Source organism: Nerophis ophidion, linkage group LG04 (genome assembly GCF_033978795.1).
Source record: "Nerophis ophidion isolate RoL-2023_Sa linkage group LG04, RoL_Noph_v1.0, whole genome shotgun sequence".
Classification (NCBI taxonomy): domain Eukaryota; kingdom Metazoa; phylum Chordata; class Actinopteri; order Syngnathiformes; family Syngnathidae; genus Nerophis; species Nerophis ophidion.
The window spans coordinates 18,158,584-18,177,807 of NC_084614.1; the positions used below are offsets into that span (position 1 = coordinate 18,158,584).

Here is a 19,224-nt window from a genome sequence, read left to right on the forward strand (position 1 = left end):
GTGACACTTCCCCTGTCATCATTTTCAAAATGGAGGAGGCTGAATTCAATACCGGTAATTTGAAATTGCATAAAGGGAAGAAGATTAAGAGCTATTCAGTAGGATTTAAGGTGCAAGCTTACATCACACTCAATTTTTTACTGCATACCTTTGGTAAATGCCGGAGTGAGAAGAGGTTTTAAAATTATTAGCGCATGCTTACTTTTACCGCATGCCTTTGGTAAGCGCAGGGGGTGAGAAGAGGTTTTAAATTAATTAGCGCCCCGGCAGCAATTCAAGGAAATACGGTATATATTTATTTATTAAAGGTAAATTGAGCGAATTGGTTATTTCTGGCAATTTTTTAAGTCTGTATCAAACTGGTAGCCCTTCGCATTAATCAGTACCCAAGAAGTAGCTCTTGGTTTCAAAAAGGTTGATGACCGCTGCACTAAATCAATCGGGGACCATGAAACATCAGGTGTCGGTATCGGAGCGATACCAAAACGATGACAGTATCCTACTGTAAGACGGGAAGTCCCTTGTTGCAACGGCTCAGCAGTAACGTTCATCAGCGAAGAGAGATAGAATTACATTTTGATACAAAATATTTTAATATGTTTATAAGGCTTTACAAAAACACAATTATAAAAGCGGTAGAAAATGGATGGGTCTACATTGACATGATGGACTCTATGGATGTATCAGCTATAAGCCACAAAATGTTAGTAGAAGTACAAGACAGCAAAAAAAAACACAAAAAAAACCAAGCAGATTTTAAAGAAGTGCGAATGGATTTTCAAAATAAAAGCCACTTCACATTTACAGTGCACTGCATTTTACAGTGCACTGTCAGTACCCGGATGCTGCACTCAAAATGGTCACAATGGTGAGTGCGCTGCGCTGGACATTTACCAGCCTCAATAGCCGCCATTTTTTACAATATAATAATTTTCACAATTCACATAATGTTTTAAAACTTGTTATTCACTGAAACTTGATTCTGCTCATAAGCACACATAAATAAAACAAAACAAACTCACACAAAAATTCAGAGTGCTCCTTCATCAAACCCTGAAATGTACAGTCCTGACATGTTCACCAGCATGGACGACTGTCATGATCGCTGCCTCAAAAGTAATTTCACAGACTTCGTTGGGACCCCACTCCGGTATGCACGACTCATTCCGCGAGGGCTTGGGATGGCGCTTATGGGGGCGCGAGTTCAACACCCACTGCAAGGAGAGATGACAAACAACCATGTCTCAATTCAAGCACTTCTGTACTTACTTTCCTTCTGAGTGCATAAGTGCGTTCACACTGAGTACAGCCAAATGCAGTGGACTGTCAGTACCTGGATGTCTTGTGCTTAGCTGTTGCGTAGCTGTTCGCTCCAAGTAGACTACACCCTATCATGTTTACCTTTTATAAATAACAACACAAATATACAAAAATACCCACCTTGTGTGCTTATTGGAGGACATTGGGATGTTAACTGGCTGTCCAGCTTTGCAAAAGTCAACACACTGCCGGACCGGTTGTATTAGAGCTTTTATCGGAGTTGTTACGTGCAAGTCAATGTCAGCCGATTCTTTTTTTTTTTTTTTTTGCTGACATCGGATGTGTGCGATTTGAAACACAGCCCATGACTGTGTCTCCAATGAAGGATAAGAAGTAAGAAAAATGCTTTGCACTGTCAGTACACGTCACACTCAAGCATACTTGCCAACCCTCCCGGATTTTCCGGGAGACTACCGAAATTCAGGGCCTCTCCCGAAAACCTCCCGGGACAAATTTTCTCCCGAAAATCTCCCGAAATTCAGGTGGAGCTGGAGGCCACGCTCCGTGCGGACCTGAGTGAGGACAGCCTGTTTTCACGTCCGCTTTCCCACAATATAAACAGCGTGTCCGCCCAGTGACGTTTTAACTGTAGAATGATCGAGGGCGAGTTCTTGGTTTCTTTAGGCAGTTTCATTAACGTCCTCCCAGCGCGGTAAAACAACACACAACAACAGCAGTCACGTTTTTGTCTACCGTAAAGCAGTTTGTCTGCCGTAAACAGCAATGTTGTGACACTCTTAAAAGGGACAATACTGCCATCTACTGTACATGCACCACAACACCGCCAGGCAACTTCAACCCTTTACTAATACCCTCCTCCATTCACATCCCATCTCCCCGGATTGTAAATAACCTGATTTATATTCGAATGTATTTCTAATGTACACTATATACTTGTTCTTATGCAATCTGAACTCACTATGTTCTCTGCTCGCTGTACTTATCCTACTAAGTAAGAACTACCCTGTTTCAATGTCCATTTCTCTGTTGATGCAATTGTTGATGACTGAAGTACTGATATCAACCAAAGCTCCTCATCCCACCCCCCGGATTGTGAATAATGTAAATAATTCAATGTATATACTATGATGATTAGCTTGTGTGATAACTGTATTATGCTGATAGTATATATTTGTACCATGAATTGATTAACGTGGACCCTGACTTAAACAAATTGCAAAACTTATTCGGGTGTTACCATTTAGTGGCCATTTGTACGCAATATGTACTGAACTGTGCAATCTACTAATAAAAGTTTCAATCAATCACTCAATAATGCATATGTGACAATAACAACTACGGCTTTTAGAGAGTGCAGCGCACAACTGCACACCTAACAGCTGTAAATATACTCCTCCCCTCTTAACCACAGAAATGAGTTGTCTCCGCAGGATGTCTGGGATCACCCTCAAAGATAGGGTGAGGAGCTCGGTCATGTGGGAGAGACTAAGAGTAGAGCTACTGCTCCTTCACGTCTAGAGGAGCCAGCTGAGATGGCTCGGGCATCTACTCCGTATGCCTCCTGGACGTCTCCCTGGTGGGGTGTTTCGGGCATGTTCAGCCGGGAAGAGGCCTGGATCAGGCCTAGGACACACTGTGGAACGAGAGGAAGTGGCCGGTGACAAGGAGGTTGGGGCATCTCTGCTTAGACTGTTGTCCCCGCGACCCGGACTCGGATAAGCGGCGGTAACTGGATGGATGGATGGATGGAATATTGCAATCGTTAATTCTGGTAAGTACACGACAGTAATGGATTAGGGACGGCACTAAACTGTCAAAATGGGCACACTTCGGAACTAAGTACACAGTGTACATATTGAAAATTACGGACATAATCCATTGGAGACACATCCCTCGACTATTGGGTATGATTATATGCAGGTGTACTGAATAACACCGTGGCCAATAACAGTAAAAAGTACATAATAAAGTGTACCTACTGTTAGAGAGCTGGAATCCTGGAAGACAAAAAGACAGGGATAATCATGAGGATTACTGTTCAGACAACAAGAGGACTTTGAACTTGACTTAGCACATTATCAGAAAGCCTATTGTGACAGTCAAACACGGTCACGAGTGCTCACCGCTATATTTTCTTCTCCAAAGGTAAAGTCCAGCCATGGCGGCTGCCAGAAGGAGCAACAGCCCCACCACACCTCCAGCCACGGGACCAGTGGGAAACTTTGGTGGAGGAACTGGAAGGAAGACAGAACTTTGAAAATTGGAGCACCTTCCAATGGCCTGAAAGCTTAGTTAAATGGCCTAACTGCTGAAAGAATGAACAAGATAGGTTGCAGTAGCAAGGAACTTCCTACTGACTACAGCAATGGTCATGTCTGACTTGACTCACCCCAGTTGGTTTGGATCTCAGTTTTGTTCAGTTTGATGACCATCTGGTCCTTGACGCCATCTAATGTAAACACGCACTCGTACTCCCCCCACTCAGCGTCCGGGACGGACAACATGTTAATGTTGACGCTCATCTGGAAAGTTCCGTCGTGGTTGGGGAGGATCTCACCGTGTTCCACATGCTTGTGGACCTCTTCGCCGTTTCTCCTCCAGAACAGCATGGCCAGGTCGGGATAGAAACCGGTGGCATGGCAGCAGACTGGGGATGTGGGAGTCTTCTGGAGGAGAGACACCAAGGGAAGTTCTGTAGATTGAGACACCAAATAGCATCACATGATTAAAAAAAAAACATATACAATGTGTGTTTGCTGCACCTCGCCATTGCAATGTCACCTTTTCTCTTTAGGACACTCTTCCCATAGTGGAGGTATTTCTTCAGCCACTCGGGGCACCTATAAATGTAGTAGTTCCTGTTGTATTCAAGTCGGGCCGTCTCTGTGTCCCAAAGGAGTTTGGTGGTGAAAGCTTGCGGTTTCGGGGCAGTCCAGGTCAAAGTCTGCAGGTTTAACGCAATGAAGTCTTCGCCGTCGTAACCGTACTGATTGAAGCCCGTCACTTCTCCGGTCTCGTCGTCTATTTCACAGCCGTTCATTCTCTGCAAGATGTGACTGCCTGGGAGGGATGAAGATCGCCAGGAGTCAGGACCACCTCGACATCATTACTTGGAACCCACCAAGTCGCCAAAGACAGCCCGGGACATCCTCAGTTTGCTTAAACTGCCGCTTCACAACAAGAATGTTCAACGTTTGACTCTCAGCTTTGGGTCACAATCATGTTGAAATGTTCCTTATGTGCACTTAAATGTAGAATATATGTAGAATATATTTATATTATTCATATATTATATATATAATATATATGATATCATATATATTATATTATTTATTGGGAGCGAACTGTGGTGTTGAATTTCCCCTAGGGATCAATAAAGTACATTATATTCTATTCTATGTACAGTAGATGGCAGTATTGTCCTGTTTAAGAGGGTCACAACATTGCTGAGTCAGGTCTGCATGGAGCTGGAGGGGGCGTGGCTCCAGCTTTGCCTGAATTTCGGGAGATTTTCGGGAGAAAATTTGTCCTGGGAGGTTTTCGGTAGGGGCGCTGAATTTCGGGTTGGCAAGTATGCTCATAACGATTTTAGAACTCTATCGAAAAAAAGACCCAAACACACATACTGTACAGTAGATTTTTACAGCTAAATGTAAAGCCCCCCCGGACACATTTTTTCTCTCAATGTGGCCCCCCGAGTCAAAATATTTGCCCAGCTCTGACTTTGTGCAACAACCAGGTACTGACAGTGTACTGTATTTTTGTGAGCACACTTATGCACTCAAAAGACTAAGTGTAAGTATAGAACTGTGCAAATTGAAATACAACATCTCTGTATCAACTTGCAGAAATTTGGTTTTCATTCATTCCAATTGTGGCGTTGTAAAAAAAATATGTCAATTGCCCCCCTGTGATAGAAGAGTGTACAAATACGCACCTCCAGATTGGTTTAAGCGTCGACTAAAATCCTCCAGTTTGGCTCTGAAGACCTGCTGGTTGCCGGAGCACTTTAACTTGTACCAGTGCAGGTGATACGGCTCAGCCTGGATCAGTTTCTTTATCCAGTCCTGTTTGGGCTCCGCAGTCTGGATGTTGCTGTCACAGTAGCCCACCTGGACGTCATCCACCGTGGCCACGCCCACAAACTCTGGGAAGTTTTTCATTCCCGACGTTGCGGTGAGGAAGTATTTGAGAGAGTGTTTTGCTGAGGGGGATGAGGACATTTTCTAATCATTTCTACTTGTTGACTGAACAATGAGGGAAAAATGCACACAATGACAGTTTATTTCTAAATTGTGGGAAATGGCATTTTAGTTCTGGTGAACTTTACTTTCAATTTTATTTAGACTGTTTTAGGGGGAATTCACACTTGCGGTGCAGTACTCTGGTCTGGAACAAAATGAAAAAAAAAACATGGCTATTGCGAAATATTTCACATTTAATGCTGCCTTTTAGCGCCGCCCTAGTGGCTCCCTGGGCCTCTTTTCGAACACGGAAAAATAGATGAAGAAAAAATATATATTCTTTGTTTTAATATATTTTCTGTAGCAGAACAAACATGACACATCCATCCATCCATTTTCTACCGCTTATTCCCTTTCGGGGTCGCTGGCGCCTATCTCAGCTACAATCGGGCGGAAGGCGGGGTACACCCTGGACAAGTCGCCACCTCATCGCAGGGCCAACACAGATAGACAGACAACATTCACACTCACATTCACACACTAGGGCCAATTTAGTGTTGCCAATCAACCTATCCCCAGGTGCATGTCTTTGGAGGTGGGGGGAAGCCGGAGTACCCGGAGGGAACCCACGCATTCACGGGGAGAACATGCAAACTCCACACAGAAAGATCCCGAGCCTGGATTTGAACCCAGGACTGCAGGACCTTCGTATTGTGAGGCAGACGCACTAACCCCTCTGCCACCGTGAAGCCCTTAAAAACATGACACAAACCTTACTAATTGTTAGAAATCCCACTGTTTATATTAAACATACTGTACTGATGAGAGTATTTGGCAAGCACCGTTTTGTCCTACTAATTACACCTAGCTTTGAACTCATCGTAGTTTGTTTACATGTAGAATTTTCTCTGATGCGTGTTTCATGCCACTCCTTCTTTGTCTCATTTTGTCCACCAAACATTTTATACTGTGCTTGAAAGCACAAAAGGAAGCTTTGTTAATTTTATTGATTTGCTGGAGTGCTTTTCAGGCATATTTGGTCAATCCATGACTGCAAGCTAATCGATGCTAGCATGCTATTTAGGCTAACTGCATGAGCAGGTTGCACCATTATGCCTTCTTTGTAGGTACATTTGAACTCATTTAATTTCCTTCACTTATGTCCTCTGAGTATTTAATTTATATTTACATGTCTCATGACACATTAGTAATATTTGCTGCATACTAGGGGTATAACGGTACGTGTATTTGTATTGAACCATTTCGGTTCGGAGGTGTACCGAACGAGTTTCCACAAGGACATATTAAGTAGCGTACCGCATGCTAGCAGCGACCGGGCTACGATAGACTGACCATACCTCCTCTTTTCACCGGATATGTCCTCTTTTGCGGGGCTGTCCGGGTGGAGTTTCTTAAATGCCTCAAATGTCCGGCATTTTAAGTTAGGGTTGCGTGTATTTTCAAAATACGTTTAGGGTTGAGAAGGGTTTAAAAACAAAACAAATTGTGAACACAGCAACATTTGTGAGGGAGGGGCAGAGACAGAGAGAGTGAGAGAGTTATGATAAACGCGCATGCGTCGCCAGGCTCTGCTTTTTACCCATATTATCAAAATGTATTTTTTCTTTTCTATAGCAGGGGTGTCAAAAGTGTGCCCTGGAAGCCATTTGCATCCCACAGCTAATATCTTTTTTAAAAATAATATTAAAATAAACAAAAACATAAACAAGAGTGAAATAAAAAAGCTTAAAGGCTAAATGTAATTTAGAAAAAGTTGCAATGTTGACTAATAAAACAAAGCTGTTTTTTTCCTCTCAAACTGTCATTGCTCAAAACAAAATAATAAATCAAAATCAATGGTATTATGAATTATTGACCTATCCAAGGTTCCGATTACGTCACATCAAATATTCTACTAAGAAAAATATTTTTGGTGGACAATTTTGCAAATTTGGTAGATAAGTAACCGAAAAATGTATATTTTGTTGTTTTTTTACAGTACTGAAAATTAACCAAACCGTAACCTCTAAACCGAGGTACGTACCGAACCGAAATTTTTTGTGTACCTTTACACCTCTACTGCATATCATACAATACCAAACTAACTTTATTTATAAAGCCCTTTAAAAACAACCACAGTTGAAGATCAAAGGGCTGCACACCACAAAGAAATAGAGGCAAAGGACAGACTAAAAAACAACATTTAAAACAGAATTAAAATACACATTGAAAAAGCAAATACAAATTACCTTAAGAACAATTTGTCGGATAAAAATCAGTTAAAAAGTTAAATACAGTTAAAAAAAAATTAAAGTCCCATGCTGGGTTAAAAGCCAGTGAATAAAAATGGGTTTTAAGAAGTGTCTTAAAATAGCCAAAGAAGGGGCCTGTCTCGCATGGAGAGGGAGATTGTTCCAGAGTTTGGGACCCGCAACAAAGGTCCCCTCTGAGCTTGCGCTTTGATCTGGGTACCTCCAGGATCAGCTCATCAGCTGACCTGAGGGCCCGGGTGGGGTCATGGAGGTGGAGCAGCTCAAAAAGGTAAGGTGGGGCATGACCACGTAAGGAGTTAAAAATGAGTACGATGATTTTAAAATGGACTCAAAAAGCCTTAGGCAGCCAGTGGAGGGAGGCCAAAACAGGAGTCACGAGCTCTCTTTTTGTAGTGTTAGTTAAAAGTCGGGCAGCTGCATTCTGGACCAGCTGCAGACGTGAGAGGGAGGATTGACTAATTCCAAAATACAAAGAGTTACAGTAATCCAGCCGAGATGTGATAAAAGCCATGGATTACTGTCTCAAACTGTTGCCTAGAAAGAAGATTTTTAACCTTGGACAGCTGGCATAAATTAAAAAAAAATGATGGCTTTCACCACTGTGCCAATCTGACGGTCCAATTTAAAATCACTGTCAATACGAAAGCCCAGTTTGGTGATCATGGGCTTAACGTGCAAAGCCAAAAGGCCAAAGTCAACAGGTACCAATAAGTCCCAACACTATTACCTCAGTCTTCTTTTCATTGAAATTCAAGAAATTTAGGGCCGTCCAGGCCTTGATGTGATCAAGACAAGCAAGCAGTGGCTACATCGAAGAGGCATGCTTTCTCATTAACGGAAAATAAATGTATCCGTCATCGTCATTAACGATGAAAACAAATATAATGCTTTCTTAGGACTGAGCCCAGGGGAAGTAAATACATAGAAAAGAGCAGTGGTCCTAAAACTGAGCCCTGCGGGACCCCACATGTCAAGGGAGCAACCGAGGATTCAGAACCAGCAGCATTAACAGAGAAGGTCCTGTTAGTCAAATATGACTTCAGCCAACTTCAGCATTTCTCATAGTTGTTTGCGTACCATGTTGTTCCAGACCACAGCAAACGTTACGCAGCTAGCAAAGATTGTAATAGATTAATTGAAAGAAGACAGCCTGCCTTTTCCTTAAACTTGGACACACAATCCTACATTTTACGAATTATTTCTTATGTTGCAAAGATGTGTAGAATTAAAATCAAACACATTTCTTTTAAGGAAGATTTGCATCACCCTTTGATAGTAGGCTAATATAGCTAATATAGACATTTACATCATGTGTTGCCTTCACTATAACACTTATATAAGACTTTTGAAGTAATTTTGATAATAGGCTAATATAGACATTTACATCATGTGTTGCCTTCATTATAACACTTACATAAGAATTTTAAAGCAATTTTGATAGTAGGCTAGTATAGCTAATATAGACATTTACATCATGTGTTGCCTTCACTATAACACTTATATAAGAATTTTTAAGTAATTTTGATAGTAGGCTAATATAGCTAATATAGACAGTTACATCATTTGTTGCCTTCATTATAAAACTTTTATGAGAATTTTAAAGTAATTTTGATAGTAGGCTAGTATAGCTAATACAGACATTTACATTGTGTGTTGCCTTCACTATAACACTTATTAAAGAATTTTAAAGTAATTTTGATAGTAGGCTACTATAGCTAATATAGACATTTACATCGTGTGTTGCCTTGACTATAACACTTATATAACATTTTTCAAGTAATTTTGATAGTAGGCTAGTATAGCTAATATAGACATTTACATCATGTGTTGCCTTCACTATAAAACTTATATAAGAATTTTAAAGTAATTTTGATAGTAGGCTAATATAGCTAATATAGACATTTACATCGTGTGTTGCCTTCACTATATAACATTTTTTAAGTAATTTTGATAGTAGGCTAGTATAGCTAATATAAACATTTACATCATGTGTTGCCTTCACTATAAAACTTATATAAGAATTTTAAAATAATTTTGATAGTAGGCTAGTATAGCTAATATAGACATTTACATCGTGTGTTGCCTTGACTATAACACTTATATAACATTTTTCAAGTAATTTTGATAGTAGGCTAGTATAGCTAATATAGACATTTACATCATGTGTTGCCTTCACTATAAAACTTATATAAGAATTTTAAAGTAATTTTGATAGTAGGCTAATATAGCTAATATAGACATTTACATCGTGTGTTGCCTTCACTATATAACATTTTTTAAGTAATTTTGATAGTAGGCTAGTATAGCTAATATAAACATTTACATCATGTGTTGCCTTCACTATAAAACTTATATAAGAATTTTAAAATAATTTTGATAGTAGGCTAGTATAGCTAATATAAACATTTACATCATGTGTTGCCTTCACTATAAAACTTATATAAGAATTTTAAAATAATTTTGATAGTAGGCTAGTATAGCTAAAATAGACATTTACATTGTGTGTTGCCTTCACTATAACACTTATTAAAGAATTTTAAAGTAATTTTGATAGTAGGCTACTATAGCTAATATAGACATTTACATCATGTGTTGCCTTCACTATAACACTTATATAAGAATTTTAATGTAATTTTGATAGTAGGCTAATATAGACATTGACATCATGTGTTACCTTCACTATAACACTTATATAAGACTTTTAAATTAATTTTGATAGTAGGCTAGTATAGCTAAAATAGACATTTACATCGTTTGTTGCCTTCACTATAACACTTATATAACATTTTTTAAGTAATTTTGATAGTAGGCTAGTATAGCTAATATAAACATTTACATCATGTGTTGCCTTCACTATAAAACTTATATAAGAATTTTAAAATAATTTTGATAGTAGGCTAGTATAGCTAATATAGACATTTACATCGTGTGTTGCCTTCACTATAACACTTATATAAGACTTTTAAAGTAATTTTGATAGTAGGCTAGTATAGCTAATATAGACATTTACATCATGTGTTGCCTTCATTATAACACTTATATAAAAATTTTAAAGTAATTTTGATAGTAGGCTAGAATAGCTAATATAGACATTTACATCATGTGTTGCCTTCACTATAACACTTATATAACATTTTTTAAGTAATTTTGATAGTAGGCTAGTATAGCTAATATAGACATTTACATTGTGTGTTGCCTTCACTATAACACTTATTAAAGACTTTTAAAGTAATTTTGATAGTAGGCTACTATAGATAATATAGACATTTACATCATGTGTTGCCTTCACTATAACACTTATATAAGAATTTTAATGTAATTTTGATAGTAGGCTAATATAGACATTGACATCATGTGTTGCTTTCATTATAACACTTGTATAAAAATTTTAAAGTAATTTTGATAGTAGGCTAGTATAGCTAGTATAGACATTGACATCATGTGTTGCCTTCACTATGAAACTTATATAAGAATATTAAAGTAATTTTGATAGTAGGCTAATATAGCTAATATAGACATTTACATTGTGTGTTGCCTTCACTATAACACTTATATAAGAATTTTAAAATAATTTTGATAGTAGGCTAGTATAGCTAATATAGACATTTACATCGTGTGTTGCCTTCACTATAACACTTATACAAGACTTTTAAAGTAATTTTGATAGTAGGCTAATATAGCTAATATAGACATTTACATCATGTGTTGCCTTCATTATAACAATTATATGACAATTTTTAAGTAATTTTGATAGGCTAATATAGCTAATATAGACAATTACATCATGTGTTGCCTTCACTATAACATTCATATAAAAATGTTAAAGTAATTTTGATAGTAGGCTAATATAGCTAATATATACATTTACATTATGTGTTGCCTTCACTATAACACTTATATAAGATTTTTAAAGTACTTTTGATAGTAGGGTAATATAGCTAATATAGACATTTACATCGTGTGTTGCCTTCACTATAACACATATATAAGAATTTTAAAGTATTTTTGATAGCAGTCTAATATAGCTAATATAGACATTTACATCATGTGTTGCCTTCAGGATAACACTTATATGACAATTTTTAAGTATTTTTGATAGTAGGCCAACATAGCTAATGTAGACACATCATGTGTTGCCTTCACTATAACACTTATATAAGAATTTTAAAGTAATTTTGATGGTAGGCTAATATAGCTAATATGGACATTTACATCGTGTGTTGCCTTCACTATAACACTTATATAAGATTTTTAAAGTAATTTTGATAGTAGGCTAGAATAGCTAATATAGACATTTACATCATGTGTTGCCTTCATTATAACACTTATATAAAAATTTTAAAGTAATGTTGATAGTAGGATAGAATAGCTAATATAGACAATTACATCATGTATTGCCTTCACTGTAACACTTATATAAGAATTTTAAAGTAATTTTGATAGTAGGCTAGTATAGCTAATATAGACATTTACATCGTGTGTTGCCTTCATTATAACACTTATATAAGACTTTTAAAGTAATTTTGATAGTAATTGTCTGTATTAGCTATACTAGCCTACTATCAAAATTACTTTAAAATTTTTATATAAGTGTTATAATGAAGGCAACACATGATGTAAATGTCTATATTAGCTATTCTAGCCTACTATCAAAATTACTTTAAAAGTCTTGTATAAGTGTTATAGTGAAGGCAACACACGATGTAAATGTCTGTATTAGCTATACTAGCCTACAATCAAAATTACTTAAAAAATGTTATATAAGTGTTATAGTGAAGGCAACATACGATGTAAATGTCTGTATTAGCTATACTATCCTACTATCAAAATTACTTTAAAATTTTTATATAAGTGTTATAATGAAAGCAACACATGATGTCAATGTCTATATTAGCCTACTATCAAAATTACTTTAAAATTTTTATATAAGTGTTATAATGAAGGCAACACATGATGTAAATGTCTATATTAGCTATACTAGCCTACTATCAAAATTACTTTAAAAGTCTTATATAAGTGTTATAGTGAAGGCAACACACGATGTAAATGTCTGTATTAGCTATACTAGCCTACTATCAAAATGACTTTAAAATGTTTATATAAGTGTTATAATGAAAGCAACACATGATGTCAATGTCTATACTAGCCTACTATCAAAATTACTTAAAAATTATTTAATAAGTGTTATAGTGAAGGCAACACATGATGTAAATGTCTATGTTAGCTGTACTAGCCTACTATCAAAATTACTTTAAAATTCTTTAATAAGTGTTATTGTGAAGGCAACACATGATGTAAATGTCTATATTAGCTATATTCATTATAACACTTATATAAGAATTTTAAAGTCATTTTGATAGTAGGCTGGTATAGCTAATATAAACATTTACATCATGTGTTGCCTTCATTATAACACTTATATAAAAATTTTTAAAGTAATTTTGATAGTAGGCTAATAAGGCTAATATAAACATTTACATCATGCGTTGCCTTCACTATAACACTTATATAAGAATTTTAAAGTAATTTTGATAGTAGGCTAATGTAGGTAATATAGACATTTACATCATGTGTTGCCTTCACTATAACACTTATTTAAGAATTTTAAAGTAATTTTGATAGTAGGCTAGTATAGCTAATATAGACATTTACATCGTGTGTTGCCTTCACTATAACACTTATATAACAATTTTAAAGTATTTTTGATAGTAGTCTAATATAGCTAATAGACATTTACATCATGTGTTGCCTTCATCCATCCATCCTTTTTTCTACCACTTATTCCCTTTTGGGGTCGCTGGTGCCTAACTCAGCTACAATCGGGCGGAAGGCGAGGTACACCCTGGACAAGTCGCCGCCTCATCCCAGGCGTTGCAAGGCTCCATACACATTTTTTATTTTGGTCCAATATGGCTCTTTCAAGCAGCACGGTGGTATAGGGGTTAGTGCATGTGCCTCACAATACAAGGTCCTGAGTAGTCCTTGTCCCCAAAAGGGACAAGCGGTAGAAAATGGATGGATGGCTCTTTCAACACTTTGGGCTGCCGACTCCTGTGTTAGGCAAACCGGGCCAAGTAAAAACCGAGAGTGTCAAGACTTGGACTGTGGTTTGTTTTCCCATGATGCAAAGCAACTGGACTGGACAAGGCGTGAAGGTAAAGACATGATTTCATTTTAACACTAACAGAGTACAAACAAAAGGGCGGGGACACAAACATGGCTAAAACGTAACAAAAACGTAAACACATAGCCTGAACTATGGTCAAAAACAAAAACATTTACGGTGACGAGAACTAAGGCATGGACTGAGCAAAAACATGGGCAGGGCAAGAGATGAATAATGTCAGGGGTGTATCAAGAGTGATGTCGCCAGGTTACACTACCTGGCAACTACAGGCTTAAATAATAGTGACATGATTATCAACAGGTGGGTGAGTTCAAACAAATGAGGCAGGTGAAACTAATGAGTTGTCATGGAAACTAAAACAAACCAGGGTGTGCAAAAACAGGAACTAATGGTGGCAAACACAAAACAGAACACAACTAAAAAAAACATCATCACAAGACATGACAGAGAGACACAATTCAAGTGTTTTATTAAAAATATTAAAAATTACGAAGTACACTTGGGATTCGCTATATTTAATGGCATTTTTTTATTTTTAGAAGGGCACACAGCTGGCAACAAGTGCTATTTTTAATGTAGTTTAAAATAGTAAATATGCAATATGCAGTACGCTTTACTAAATAAAAAAACAAAACTTAATTGTTTTATCGTTACATTAATAACATAAATATCAGTCTATTTATATCCTCAAATATTAACGGATTAAAGTTCTGGTCTTTTTGCGAACAAATAAGGTTCCTCGTTTGTCGGAATAAAAATGCGATACCGCTATAGCTGACGACTAAATGTGAAAGCGAAACCTTGTGTCTTAACTGCGCATTTCAAGTAAGTGGAGCAAATGTGCCGACTTTGGGGGCAAAAAAACGCAGCAAAAAGTGAAGGCGAGCTCACCTGCTGATGAGAAACCCAGAAAAAGCAGCAACACAAAAAACTTCATGTTGTTTGTGGTCTTGCGAGACCTTCTCGTCTCAAAGTGGTGACACGATGGAGCTGCGTCAGCGGTGGGCGTATCGACCCTAAAGATCTGTCTTTATGGTATCGGTGTCTGGTCAAATCGATACTTTTTCAGCTCTCTTTTATATTTGTTTTTACAAATATCAAGTCGCTGTGTTGTCCAAATTGTATTTTTTTAAAAAAAATTGTCCTAATATCTGAATGGTCCACAAATATGTGTAACTATTTTTTTTGCCTTGGCTTAAGACGATCATCCATGATCTTGAAAAATGTAAAAGTAAAAAAGTTGATTTAAAAAAGTGTTTTTTTTGGCAATATTGTTCTTGCATGCACTTGGTATCGAGTCGATGCCAAATTTGGTAGTATCGCCCATGGCTTTTGCTCGGAAGGAAGTGGGTGGGGGCGATGTTATCAAGAATCAACTTCTCTGGCCAAGTATGTTTAACAATTTGATTTAGTCACTCTGCTTCCTGTGTTCAATGTAATAAATAAAAGGAACAGGAATAAATAAATAAAATAAACATATTTAAAGATAGAGAAGATTAGAGATAGGGTGAGAAGCTCAAAGTAAAGCCGCTGCTCCTCCACATCGAGAGGAGCCAGATGAGGTGGCATCTGGTCAGGATGCCACCCGAACGTCTCCCCAGGGAGGTGTTGCGGGCACGTCCGACCGGTAGGAGGCCACGGGGAAGACCCTGGGTATGTTGGGAAGACTATGTCTCCCGGATGGCCTCGGGATTCCCCTGGGAAGAGCTGGACGAAGTGGCTGGGGAGAAGAACGTCTGGGCTTCCCTGCTTAGGCTGCTGCCCCCGCGACCCGACCTCGGATAAGCGGAGGAAGATGGATGGATATTTAAAGATCATGAGAAAAAATATACATTCATGTGAAATCATTGAAAAACGCACATTTTATCGGGTGTATTATTAGCATTTTTATACTTTTGCTAACAGTTTTGATGCTAAAAGATGATTTGTTAGGTTGCTGTCTATGAATTCATTAAAGAAACATACTGTACTGAAAACAGTTTGTCCAAATTTTTGCACCTGAGGGCCACATTTAGAGAAAAAAATGTGTCCGGGTGCCGGTATATCTATTTTTAGAAACACTAATACAAAACCTCACAGTAATGCCTGATTGAATGCTAAAAACGTTATGACAGACCGACTTAAAAACGTAATGGAATTTTACATTTTTTCTATGATCAATAAAACACTGAATATTGACAAAATATGAATGTCACACCCCTTTTCGATCGACATATTTTACAATCAAGTGAAACGCAACAAAAATGCCACAAACAGTGAAATATGAACGCCAATGGTACAAAATAAACTCACCTACAATCTGACACATCTGATATATCACTAAGCTTTACAACGTTGTTGTGAAACTCTCCTTCCGCGTCTGTGGAACACCTTTCCGCCCACACTGCTTGGTGCCTCGTTTGAGCTGCTGTGACGTAGATTACCTTAGTAACTAATTAGATGACCATAGTAACTGGTATATCATGCAAAAGTGCAGATTCCAACCATAAAAATACTTTGTACAGTTGAACACTTACGGTCATTAGAAAACATTACTGCACATCATAATGGCAGCTACAGTTTCCGTCTTAAAGATCTTGAAAAAAAAATATTTGGGAATGTCTGGCGGGCCGGATTGAAAAACTTAACGGGCCACATGTGGCCTTAATTTGCCCAGGTCTGAGTTTGTCTGTCTAGGCCAGGGGTAGGGAACCTATGGCTCTAGATGACTGCATCTAGCTCTCAGATAAATCTTAGCTGACATTGCTTAACACGATAAGTAATTAATAATTCCGCTGGTAAACTAATCACAGTCTTAAAAATAACGTTCAAATTATAAAACATTCTCATGCATTTTAATCCAACCATCCGTTTTCTATCGCACCTGTTCAAGATGTCGCATTAATGGTAAGAAGTATTATATTTATTATTGGTTAACTTTTAGAATAACAATGTTATTAAAAATAATACGACACTTATTATACTTTAAAAATGTTGGTCTTACTTAAAAATGCACGCATTTAGTTGGTTTCAGTGTTAAAAAATATTACAGTGGGGCAAAAAAGTATTTAGTCAGCCACCGATTGTGCAAGTTCTCCCACTTAAAATGATGACAGAAGTCTGTAATTTTCATCATAGGTACACTTCAACTGTGAGAGACAGAATGTGAAAAAAAAATCCAGGAATTCACATTGAAGGAATTTTAAAGAATTTATTTGTAAATTATGGTGGAAAATAAGTATTTGGTCAACCATTCAAAGCTCTCACTGATGGAAGGAGGTTTTGGCTCAAAATCTCACGATACATGGCCCCATTCATTCTTTCCTTAACACGGATCAATCGTCCTGTCCCCTTAGCAGAAAAACAGCCCCAAAGTATGATGATTCCACCCCCATGCTTCACAGTAGGTGTGGTGTTCTTGGGATGCAACTCAGTATTCTTCTTCCTCCAAACACGACGAGTTGAGTTTATATCAAAAAGTTATATTTTGGTTTCATCTGACCACATGACATTCTCCCAATCCTCTCCTGTATCAGCCATCTATCCATTTTGGTATAAACTCAACTTGTGTACCTATGATGAAAATTACAGACCTCTGTCATCATTTTAAGTGGGAGAACTTGCACAATCGGTGGCTGACTAAATACTTTTTTGCCCCACTGTAATTTTAAGTGTTTAATTTAAAAAAAGAAAAATTAATCATTCTAAAGTACATTTGGGATTCGGGGTAGCACAAATATCTACAAAATATATTGTATAATAAAATGGCAATTTTCTACTTTAAGGGCACACAGTTACGTGGCAACCAGCTTTATTTTAAATGTAGTTTACATTGCAAAAGGCAGTACACTTTGCTTAATAAAAAAAAATGTTTTGATTTTTTTATCATCTTTACATTAATAACATACCTACAAATATGTCATTCATATCTCGACTTGATTTAAATGTACAAATGATCTTGCAATTATCCAACATAACCTTTTTCCTCTTATCTACCTCTTCATCGTCTTCGTGCACTCTTTTAGCACTCGACTTTCCTTCAATCCCTCCTCTCCCCTCTAGTCCTATCCATGTCCAAACTTTCCTCATACATCCCGTCACTATCCCCTTCCATTTCGATCCAATCACAAACCAGTTTATGCACAACCGCCCAAAAAATTTAGACACTTTCACTTGTCAGCCACCGCTCCTGCTAGTGCAGTCGAACCCCATCTCCACCCGGTATCAGATTGATACGGCGTAATAAATCAATATCGGGAGGGAAGCTTGTGCAGCGGTTCTTATTACAATGTTGGCGTTGCTTTGTTATATTTTTTCTGAAGTTTTCTTTGTTTATTTAGGATTTCAGCATTAGTTTTATTTTGCACCTGATAAAAGGTCATATTTATTTTATTATTACATCATTGATTGTATACATTTTTGATTGGTCTTACAATTTTCCCCTAAAATGTTTGCCCATCCATCCATCCATTTTCTACCGCTTATTCCCTTTGTGGTCGCGGGTAAAATGTTTGTTCAATGTTTTATTCAAATTACAATCATAAGCAAAAAAAAAAAAAAAAAAAGGGCAAATCAACAATATCAGTCGGGGATCATGAAACATCAGGTGTCGGTATCGGATTCATACCAAAAAGATGACAGTATCGCCCACTCCTACTGTAAGACGGGAAGTCCCTTGTTGCAACGGCTCAGCAGTAACGGTCAGCAGCGAAGAGAGATAGAATTACATTTTGATACAAAATATTTTCATATGTTCATAAGGCTTTATAAAAACACAATCATAAAAGCGGTAGAAAATGGATGGGTCTACATTGACATGAGCTAAATCTATGGATGTATCAGCTATAAACCACAAAATGTTAGTAGAAGTACAAGACAGCAAAAAAAAAAAAAAAAAAAAGCATATTTTAAAGAAGTGCAAATGGATTTTCAAAATAAAAGCCACTTCACATTTACAGTGCGCTGTAAAATGCAGTGCACTGTCAGTACCCGGATGCTGCACTAAAAATGGTCACAATGGTGAGTGCGCTGCGCTGGACATTTACCAGCCTCAATAGTTGCCATTTTTACAATATATTATAATTTTCACAATTCACATAATGTTTTAAAACTTGTTATTCACTGAAACTTGATTCTGCTCATTAGCACACATAAATAAAACAAAACAAACTCACAAAAAAATTCAAAGTGCTCCTTCATCAAACCCTGAAATGTACAGTCCTGACATGTTCACCAGCATGGACGACTGTCATGATCGCTGCCTCAAAAGTAATTTCACAGACTTCGTTGGGACCCCACTCCGGTATTCACGACTTATTCCGCGAGGGCTTGGGATGGCGCTTATGGGGGCGCGAGTTCAACACCCACTGCAAGGAGAGAT

General features: G+C 37.5%; 2 protein-coding genes across 4 annotated transcripts in view; both read right to left on the minus strand.

Moving 5' to 3' along the window:
* Positions 1-574: 574 nt before the first annotated feature.
* On the minus strand, positions 575-15,068 carry LOC133551038 (major histocompatibility complex class I-related gene protein-like). Of its 2 annotated transcripts, none has more exons than XM_061897317.1 (7): positions 14,757-14,984; positions 5,219-5,485; positions 4,063-4,341; positions 3,671-3,973; positions 3,405-3,515; positions 3,261-3,278; positions 575-1,214 (listed from the first exon to the last, which is right to left on the minus strand). In XM_061897317.1, the coding sequence occupies exons 1-7, from the start codon at positions 14,800-14,802 to the stop codon at positions 1,189-1,191; spliced, it is 1,050 nt and encodes a 349-aa protein (XP_061753301.1). In that variant the 5' UTR covers positions 14,803-14,984; the 3' UTR covers positions 575-1,188. The 2 variants fall into 2 exon arrangements, with proteins under 2 accessions (XP_061753301.1, XP_061753300.1); XM_061897316.1 differs by lacking the exon at positions 575-1,214 and adding an exon at positions 1,221-2,914 and having other exon boundaries at positions 14,757-15,068.
* A 3,130-nt stretch (positions 15,069-18,198) lies between these two features.
* Positions 18,199-19,224, minus strand: part of LOC133551039 (major histocompatibility complex class I-related gene protein-like) — a 43,234-nt gene continuing 42,208 nt past the window's right edge. For both annotated transcript variants that reach the window (XM_061897323.1, XM_061897322.1), the window contains exon 9: positions 18,199-19,210. In XM_061897323.1, the coding sequence (XP_061753307.1) occupies positions 19,201-19,210 (10 nt within the window). In that variant the 3' untranslated portion in view covers positions 18,199-19,200. The remainder of the gene's footprint in view (positions 19,211-19,224) is intronic.

Coding starts and splice junctions, on each gene's coding strand:
- LOC133551038 (XM_061897316.1), bottom strand. CDS start 14,802: ATGAAGTTTTTTGTGTTGCTGCTTTTTCTGGGTTTCTCATCAGCAG. Junction 3,974..4,062: donor GAGTGTCCTAAAGAGAAAAG/GTGACATTGCAA, acceptor CTCAATCTACAG/AACTTCCCTTGGTGTCTCTC. Junction 3,516..3,670: donor TGAGATCCAAACCAACTGGG/GTGAGTCAAGTC, acceptor TCTTCCTTCCAG/TTCCTCCACCAAAGTTTCCC.